We start from the raw sequence: 9,843 nt of genomic DNA, 5'->3' as shown, positions 1-9,843 counted from the left end.
TGGTGAGTGATATGGGCCTGTGGTGCATAAGTTCCACCAATAACCAAGAACACGAGTGCAGGTTCAGCAATGTTTGGGTTTATATTTTCAGGGCCATTATATTCATAGGATGGACTGTGGGCAATTGCCCTAGACTCTGCTCTTTGGGGGCCAGACGCTTCAGGTGAATATTGAATCCAGGGAATCCTGGGAGACTACCAGAGACCTTGGCAGGGGTGACTAGTGGGGGAGTAAACAAGGAGTTATATACCCACTGGTGTCTGTCCCCCAACACTCTGTCATTGCCACTTCCAGTGAGTGTGGGAGTGGTCCCACCCCTCCCCTGGAGCAGCACGGCCCTAGTGCAGTGCAAGCTTCTGAGTTCATGCTGCTCTTGGGATGCACTACTCTATGGGAGGGGTGGGAGAGCCCCTGCATTCACCTGAAGAAAAGACAGGAAGGGATGAAGCCAGAACAGGCAAGAGGTTGGTATGGATGGGGCAAAAGAGGGCAGGGGCACGAGTGGTACCTACCACCAACCCTCCCTCATGAGTCACCCCTGGGGCCTAACGCTGACAACAAGCAACTTAGCCCCAGCCATCTGCACTCCACTCCATTCTGCCCAGCTGGCTCCTGGCATCACTCATGGGAGCAGGCAGAAGCTTGAAAGAGGCGGCTAGAGGACTTAGGAGAAAGGGATGCAATAGAGATGGGAAGAGGCAGAACAGAGGCAGGGAGAAGAGAGCAGGGATAGGATAGCAGTTTGGGGAACAGGTGGACTGGGGTGTGAGCAGGGCAAGCAGGAGCCACGTTTTTTACTGTTGCTAGCACCAGGCCCTGCGCTAGCCCCCTAGGACCCTGAACTCCACCCCCTAGTGTAAGACCATCTAAAGTCTGGGGATTGGGGTCAGTACCCTGCTGACGGGATGGCTCGGCTTGTTCTCGTTCTGTGCACTACCAAAAATATACACACCTGGCACCTATGCGCCGCCCCCAGCTATATGACCCCCTAATGCTTGTCCCTTCTGTGCCAGCTTGTATCTCTTGCACCCCTCCCTAACCTGGAGCTTTCGCTCCCTTCTCATCTCCCAGCTTGTTCCGCGCACAGCACAACCTGCCCTCTGCACCAGCCCACCACCCACTTAATTGGCTCCTCTTCTGCCCCGCCCCTTTAACCTCCCCGCCTTTTTTTGGCTCCGGGCAGCGCCTTCATCAGCCTTATTGCGCATGTGCGTTACTGTGGCGCATGCTCAGTGACCGCCCCGGGACAAGTTCTGCCCGGAAGTAGGAGGTTGGGACACGACAGCGGTGCGCGGAGGGACGGCGATGGTTTACATTTCGAACGGTGAGGCGCCGGGGCGGGGGAGGCTGAGGAGTTGGGGGCTGGGGGTGGGGTTCCTGGTGCAGGGTGTGTCATTCTCCGTCGGGGGGGGGGGGGGTGATCGCTCCTGGGGAGAGGGACCCGCCCCAGCCTTGCTCCTCCTTCTTGCCTGGTAGCGAGGAAAGGGTCCGTAGAGCTCTGCTGCCAGGCCCTGGGCTCTGCCTGGCTCGCACTCCAGGGGCCCCGCATAGGTGTAGGTGTCAATGACCCACAGTGGGATTTAGCTGAAGGCTAACAGCAGCACAGGTCACTGCAGGCCTCCTGTCTGAAAATCCCCATGTCGGGAAGCGATGGGCTGCGAAACTAAGCCAGACCCCAATCTTTGTCAGCTTAGAAAAGAGGAGACTGAGGGGGATGTGAGAGAGATCTGTACAAGCGTGACTGGTGTGGAAAAAAATAAAGAAAGAAAAGTTATTTACTTGTTCCCATACCAAATGAACAAGGGTTCACCAAAATTAATGGGTAGAAGGGTTTCAAGCTAGCATAAGGATGTTTTTCTTCACATGGCATATGCTAGGCCTGTGGAACTCCTTGCTAGAGGATGTTGTGATGGTCAGGACTTAAACAGAATTCAAAAAAGAGCGAGATATATTCATGGAGGTTAGGTCCATCAATGTCTGTTTTGTTAGAGGCTAGAAAGGGATGACAGGAGAGGGATCACTTGATGATTTCCTAACAGCAACGAAGGGTCCTGTGGCACCTTATAGACTAACAGAGAAGTTTTGAGCATGAGCTTTCGTGAGCACAGACTCACTTTATCAGATGCTTTCCAAGACCAGCATCTGATGAAGTGAATCTGTGCTCACGAAAGCTCATGCTCAAAACTTCTCTGTTAGTCTATAAGATGCCACAGGACCCTTCGTTGCTGTTACAGAGCCAGACTAACACGGCTACCCCTCCGATACTTGATGATTTCCTGTTCACTTCCTCTGGGACATCTGGCATTGGCCACTGATGGAAGACGGGATACTGCACTAGCTGGACCTTTTGTTTGACCCAGCGTGGCTGTTCTTAAGTTTCCTCTTTGTTTACACAGAAGTGTACCAGTATCGCCTGTAGATGGAACATCATCTCTTATTTACTGTGTCATTAATAAAATAAGCATACAAAATTATGAAGTAGAAGCAATAGACTAGCCTCTGGTTTATCTGATCCTCAAAACTTTTGTGGTTTTTGACACTACTGTTCTGCATTTCCTATCCTGAGCCATGTTAAGTTGAGAGACATCCAAATCTGTCATCTCTAGACTCTTGAAAATAGTAAGCAGTCATTTTACTAATTTCATACAGCAAAATCTCCAGCAAAGACTGGAAGATTTGCAACTTAGTCCTCAACCCTTCATTTCTAACTGACTGTTAGCCTTTATTGTCTTGAATGCTTAATATTTAATAAACCTCTGTTAGACCTTATGAGCCTATCAGGTAATAGATTTAGTATTCTCCCTTGTGTAGTACACTTGTAGCCAGTATTCATTAGCCAAAACTAAAGACTGGCATAGACCAAAACTCCAGGAGTGACATTCTGTCTCAACTGATGTTCATATAAGTGTTACTGTTTAGGTTAGTGGGGCTGGACTTGCATGTGAGACCTAAACTTCCCCAGTCTAGAAGTTAAAAACTGCAAATAAGTGCAAACTACACAACTTATCTCTAATTCAGACCAAGAAAATAATATAGGTTTGACCTCTGTGGTCGAGACTTTTGTGGTCTGACATCCCTATGGATGCTCTGTGGGCTGGTGCACTTCTGAGAAAATCCTGATCCCTTGCTTAAGAATTCTTCCCCTGTCCTCCCAGTTTCGGATGTGCTGCAAACTTGAGGAGGGTGGACTGGGGGACACTGTGGGGAAGAGGCAGGCTGGCTGCAGAGCCCTATGGCCAGGGTCCAGGACCATAGTGCTGCAACTGGTGGTGGGGGCCAGCAGTGTATTCCAGCTGCCACAGGGCTGGACTCCTGGGGTTCTGCCACTTCTCCTGAGTGCTCGCTTCCTTGCTCAGTCAATACTATCTCTTCTGCTGCTGCTGCTGCTGCTGCTGCTGGTGGCATTGCCTGAGTGGACACTGGGGAGGGCGTAGGTTGCGGGAGGAGGGGAGAAGCAGGATGACTGCAGAGTCCCATGGTTGGGCACCCACAGTGCAGTCCTGCAGCCAGTGGCAGGGTCCAGTAGTGTAGCCCAGCTGCTGTGGACCATAAACACACTTACAGGGACTGTGTACCTAGCTTCTGGCCATAGGGCTCCACAGCCACCTTGACTCTCTCCCTGAACATCCCCTTCCCTTCCTGGTACTTGCATGGTCAAGGCTAGCCCCAGCTGCTGCCACTGAATTGGAGCCTGGCAGCCAGTGGCAGAAGAGGGGCTGACATTGACTTCCCCAATGTGGAAAATTTCCTGGTTCAGGACCGATCAGTTCCTAAAGGTACCAAACCAGGGAGGTACAGCCTGTAGAAATTTCTGTAAATGTATTTTGATAGTGGTTTTGTAAATCAAAGTATTGCCACCTATGGAACACAACATAATTGTTCATTGTTAATTTACCTTGTATGCAATGCAATTTTGAGAGTATCATTTCACTTTGTGTAAATGAATTAGCTTCTGCAGTTTTATTTCTACAACAGTGTAATGTAACTACAGGAAAAGAAACTTGCCAGTGGCCATATTTGTAAAATGTAGTTTTTCCCTGATGTTTGCTGGTTTTATTTTTACATATGATTAGTAGCTGATACATATTTTCCATAAATACAATAAAACTTACTTATATCACTGATTGGCATTTTAATGTATTTACTCTGTCATATGTTGTAGGACAAGTGTTGGATACCCAAAGTCGGGCTCCGTGGAGTTTGTCATTTATAACAGATTTCTTCTGGGGAATAGCAGATTTTGTGGTTTTATTGTAAGTATTCATGCAATGTTTAAATATTGTCAAGCTATGAAACATATCAGCTCTTCATTTGCCATGGAGAAACAAACACACAAAGAAATACATATTCTGAAAAGCAATATTGTAGTGCTATTCCTTTGTGGTGCATGTCCCCAGTAGTACTGTGAGCTCACTTTAGGTCTGTCTTCTGTTTCATTTAGTGCAGAAGATTAGATAGCTTTAAAAATATTCTGTCTAAAGCTGAAAAACTGTGCAGGGGAAAGCTAATACTGTGTTACAGCTGAAAGTAAATATACTGTAGCTGATGTCAGGTAAATGGTGATCATTTTAGATGTGATTATTTCCTTTAAATTAGTGGCCCATTGGAGTTCCACTTTCAGCCCTCATACCTCTGTATGCCTCATACTGCTACACACCTCTTGTTCACTGGGGTCCTGGAGTCTGGCACTTTTCTCCCCCACCCTCAACACTTTCTCTGATTAGAACACCACCCATGATACTTGCCCTTGCTTCCAGAGATTGAATGCTTTGAATCAGCAGTTCAAGCTCTGGGAGGGCAGGGACTGAACATGAATCAGCACTCCATATCCCTGCTGCTGCCAAAAACACTGTGAAGAAGAGGGGAAATAGGAAGTGTGGGGCTCCAGTTCCTTCCGTGTGAGAGGCAGGTTGCTCATGCAGCCCACTGAGAGAGAGGGCCACTCCTGCAATCTGTTAACAATCTTGATTGTTCATGGCTGCTTTAAGTAGTTAAAGGGTGTATATTTTGGATTTTGGTGGACTTTGTTTCTAGTACTCAGTCAAATAAGACTATCAAACCCTGGGGCACCAATGGACTTCTAGGTGGCATGAAAATAACTGCTAAATTGTAATCACACTTTACCCAGGTGTAAATCTCAAGTTTTAGATGAACAAGAAGTTCTGTGGCACTTTATAGACCAACATATTTTGAGCATAAGCTTTCATGGGTAAAGCCCTGCTTCAACGGACGCATCTGATGAAGCATGTCTTTGCTCACAAAAGTTTATGCTCCAAAAATATCTGTCTGTAAGGTACCACAGGACTCCTTCTCAAAGTTTATAGACTAAGACAGCTACCTCTCTGATACTTGTCAAGTTTACATGCTGTCTCCACTTCAAGTAAATTAGACTTAATGAAACTTCTGCAGACTTCACTTACACTTTTCACTGTTTAAATTCCAGGTTTAACTTCTATGCACATCTTACAGGTAGATCAGTTAGACTGCATGCAAGTATATAAAGAACATGTGTAATGCTCAGTAGCCACCTCAGGTTTATTTCAGTCTTAAATCAATTTGGAATTTAGACTCTCTTCAGTCTCAATCAGTCATTAGAATTTCTGATGTCCTGTTATTCAGAAGTAAGTAATTTGAAAAATATTATCCAAGTTTCATGGGGTAGTCATTAGTCTGTTTCAGCAAAAATTATGAAGTCCTGTGACACCTTTAAAGACTAACAGATTTGGGTATAAAGTTTTGTGGGTTCCATGTTATGCCCAAATAAGTGTCAGTATTATCCAAGCATCTCTTCTGTTGCTAACATACTGATGCTTCTATTATTGAAGACCAGCTAATACATGTGTCCAGTGTTTTGCCATATATTCCAGCCTTGCTTGAAAGCTGTTAATTTCTAGCATTCAAATCCTGTCTCCTGTATTTTTAGCTTCCAGAGCATTGTTCAGCCAGATTTGAGAAGGAGAGGCTGTACATCTTCCTCAAACTCAAGATATGATGATGGAAGAGGGTATTGCTTTTCTTCAACTTCATATATTTAGTTGTTTTTTTTAAATGTGGAGAGTATGTTGCATCAAACTGATTTGTCATGTTAAGTTTAGTTTACTATAACTAAAAAACAAATTGAGAAGTCATACCAAGAAATTAAGATATTTTAATTTCCATAATGAGGTTCTCATTCTTCTTGCATAGCCTAAAATGCAAGAATTCAAATCCTAATTCATATTTAACAGCATTTTCCAAATGTATGTCATGGAAGGTGTATTACATTTTTCTTGTTGTTTTTATTTGGCTGAAATGTCTCACTATATCTGATGGGTCAGGTGTTTAGCCTATACATAAACAAACACTCCATTCTACATTGTAGTGAGAGGTTAGGTGCCCTTAAATACTAGGATACATCTTGCACACACACTCTACTTCCTTTTTTTTTTTGCATACCATGGAGACTCTGGATCGATAAGCAGCCATCACAGGATGGGAGTCAGGATATCTTCTGGATGGTCTTAGCCTGCTATGCATCTCCTGGTATCTGCCAGTTTGAGAGCAACTTTGCTTCTGAGGGGAAGGGGCAATTTGGAGCAGTCCTCCAAAGGGACTTGTTGTAAATATTTTTTTTCCTGACAACTGTTTCCTCTAGCAGCTTTTCACACACAAGTGGTCAATTCAACTTTGTTTTTAGCAGTCAAACACCTGCAGTACAAAAGAAGGGCAAGGTGGTGTTATGGGAAGCTTAGGAACAGCTCATTTGAGCCAGATAAAGACCATTGCTGCAATTGTATAGTGATGGACAGCATTCACTGATGTTTTCCCCACTCTTTCTAATAGGCCTCCAGGATTTCCTCGCCGTCGAATGGGTCGAATAAATCATGGTGGTGGAGGTCCCAGTCCACCACCCATGGCTGGAGGAGGATGAGGAAGGTAACTTAGTTTGTTATATCACACTTCAGTGCAAGTCTTTAAGAACTAAAATTAGTTATGATTTGTAATGCTAGAACAGTAATGGGTAACTTTATCCTGGTCTTTAAAATAATTCTTAAAAATGAGAAGTCAAGGGAATCAGAAATATATAGAGTATATTTATTGCCTTTTTACTACATTCCTGGTTGAGAAATGGTGAATTTCCACAAGAATGAATGCCTTAAACAGATCTTTGATATACATTTCTCAAGGCAACATTTTAAACAAAGTCATTGCTGGGGTGTGATTGGAATTGTAAAACAGAGCTTTCCCCAGGGAATCATAGAACTGGAAGGGACATCAGGTAGTAATCAAGTCCAGTTCCTTGCCCTCACAGCAGGATGTACCATCTACATGATCCCTGACATTTATTTAATCCTGCTACTTGAAAGGTGTTACAGTAAACTTACTGTCATTCAGTCATCCAGAATTCTCAAATAATTGGCATTTTAACCATAAGACAAGTCAAAGAAGGGGGTCTCCCTTTGTGCATGCATTCAACACCTCATGGTGAAAACCAAAGGAGCTAGCTTCCAGCCACTTGCTACAAATGCCATATCTCCAGTGCTGGACTGAATCACTGAAGCTGGTGGTTTGGCTTTTGCCTGTGGTAATCACAGCTCAGCTTCCCCCATCCAGCAGCTGGGCAGGCTCCCTCTGTGTCCCAGCCAGGATATGAGTCGGAGTTGGTCACTCACCAGGTGAAGCACGCAGAGGAAGTTGAATATGCAGGGCCTACTGTAGCAGCACATGGCAGTGGCTGGTGGTGCCCAAGCCCCCAGGCACTCTCTCTGCTTCTCTCTTGCTTGCCTGCCTTTTATGCTAAGACAGCCTCAGCCAGGCAGTGCGGCGCTCCCTGCATCCGGACCCAGCTATGCCTACACTTGAATACCTCTCTATCATCTGAATATTCGAACAGCCAGCAGCCTCCTGGTCTCAGAGCTGTTGGATCTGAAGGTATTTACTGTATTGTAAAATGCATTTGAGGCCTGGACAAGGCTTGAACTCAACCCCTGGTGCATTTTTGGTTCCTCATTTTTGTTCCATTCAGATCAGCAAGGAAGTGAAGCTTCATCATCTTATATGAGAAATTATATTCACTTTATCTGGTATCCATTTGAACAAATATCCACATTATGGCTGTAACAGTTAGCACTGAATGCAAACTCTACAGGCTCTCTCAGCCAAAGGGTAGAAAATTTATTGGGTAATAGAGCTTTCCTCTCCCCTGTAGAGGTTGGCTGCCCATATCAGGGCTGAAGCACATTGGTGGGGTACTGAGGGAAGCTTCCAGTCCTACTGCCTGTGCAGTAGCTATTCTGCCAAACTTCAGGCTTTGTGGTTTTCAGAAGCCATTTGTTAACTTAACTAGAAGCGGATTAAATTGCATGGTCCACAGTGTCAGTGACGTCTTTTTTAAAAAAAAAAAACAAACAAAAAAACACCACCACAGTTCCCTAATAAGAACAAAACCCCTGCCTGGTCTCTCTACCCTATAATTTTTATTACAATTACATTATCATAAGTTTGTTCAACATAATTTTAACAAAAACAGCTAGAAAAAAGTACTTAAAGCTTACTAAAATTTTCCAAGCCACTTACAGTTGTAGGATCCTGTAGCTAAAAATGGCATCTTTATTTGGTATGACCTTTACAGATATTTGGAAATCAGGTGAATCCCACTATTACATGTCTGATTTAACCCTGTATTTACACATATATATTGTTATTAAGACATTTGGACAATGAAACTTATTCAGAAATAAAAGTTGGATTTTATGTAACTGGTTCTGCTTTTATTTGGTGACAACTGTTGAAAGTCTTCTGTTTAACAAATCCTGTATGTGGTTAAGAGAAGTGTCTTCCATTTATCACAAACAACTTTGCTTTCTTTAGTTAAGCTAAATTTTTTGATTGACTTTACTGTGCCAATTTGTTGAATTTATTAGTGACCAGTTTTGTTATTAACATCTCAGTTTTTCTTAGTGATAAGATAGAAATATATGAACCAAACATCCCTGAATTTTTTTTGGTTTAAACACCAAATATGGCAAACAATTCTGGTTCTGAAAACAGTAAGTGTCTTACAACTGCATTTCCTTTTTTTTAAAGACCCTTTAGTACATTAAAGTGTCTTCAGTCTTTCCTTTGGCAAATATATTGTTTGGATTTTTTTTGTTTTAAGCTAGAGAAGTGAACAATAGTTCTCCCGTAGCACATCAAGCATCATGAACTATACTGGCACATACAGTTTGCTCAGATGTGGACAACTTGACCATTTTTCGGTATACCTCAAATGCTAATTTTTCAGAAGATCTTACAGCATTAGCCATTAGATTTATGAATTAATTGGCTGTTAGAGCTATGAATTGCTATTTTGTTTAAATTCTTTTTGTAGTATAAATGCAAAATACAATAACTTATTTTACGGTTTATTTATAGGTAAATGCCTGCTCCTTAAGGCAGGCAACAGGACTTACACATTTGCAAGACTGAAGGGAAGAAGCACTAGAGGGTGGACCAAAGGACTTTGAATGTTGCAAATGTGTATGCCTAACAGAAACTGCTCTGCAATTAAGCAGATAATGAAGTTGTGCTGGGAATTCCTTCTTCCAGGATCCAGTGTAACTGAAGTGCAGTGTTATTAAATGCACATGTTTTAGTGTCTGTCTAAGCCTTTTTGTATAGTTCGAATATTTTATTGTAGTGGCAAAGAAAGAAGTAAATATACTTTGCTTTGCAAATGATTGTTTTTCATCCTTGGTTAATAAACATTAAAAATTAGTAATTCAGTTAAGCTTTTTCATAACCAAAGCAAATTAATGCGGGCAACACTTTTTAGCATTTGGCATAGAGGACAGCACAAGGGGCAAGTTTTCCAGGCACATT

General features: G+C 43.2%; 1 protein-coding gene across 2 annotated transcripts; it reads left to right on the top strand.

The window, feature by feature from the left end:
• Positions 1-1,220: 1,220 nt before the first annotated feature.
• Positions 1,221-6,919, top strand: SELENOK (selenoprotein K). 2 transcript variants are annotated; one of them, XM_075005344.1, is made up of 4 exons: positions 1,221-1,324; positions 4,163-4,253; positions 5,924-6,004; positions 6,823-6,919. In XM_075005344.1, exons 1-4 carry the CDS (start codon positions 1,306-1,308, stop codon positions 6,917-6,919), a joined length of 288 nt encoding a protein of 95 aa, XP_074861445.1. In that variant the 5' UTR covers positions 1,221-1,305. The 2 variants fall into 2 exon arrangements, with proteins under 2 accessions (XP_074861445.1, XP_074861446.1); XM_075005345.1 differs by having other exon boundaries at positions 6,823-6,910.
• The last annotated feature ends 2,924 nt before the right edge of the window (positions 6,920-9,843 follow it).

Source organism: Carettochelys insculpta, chromosome 11, assembly GCF_033958435.1.
Source record: "Carettochelys insculpta isolate YL-2023 chromosome 11, ASM3395843v1, whole genome shotgun sequence".
Lineage (NCBI taxonomy): Eukaryota > Metazoa > Chordata > Testudines > Carettochelyidae > Carettochelys > Carettochelys insculpta.
The sequence above is the reverse complement of the archived record's forward strand: the minus strand, read 5'-3'. Positions and strand labels throughout refer to the sequence as shown.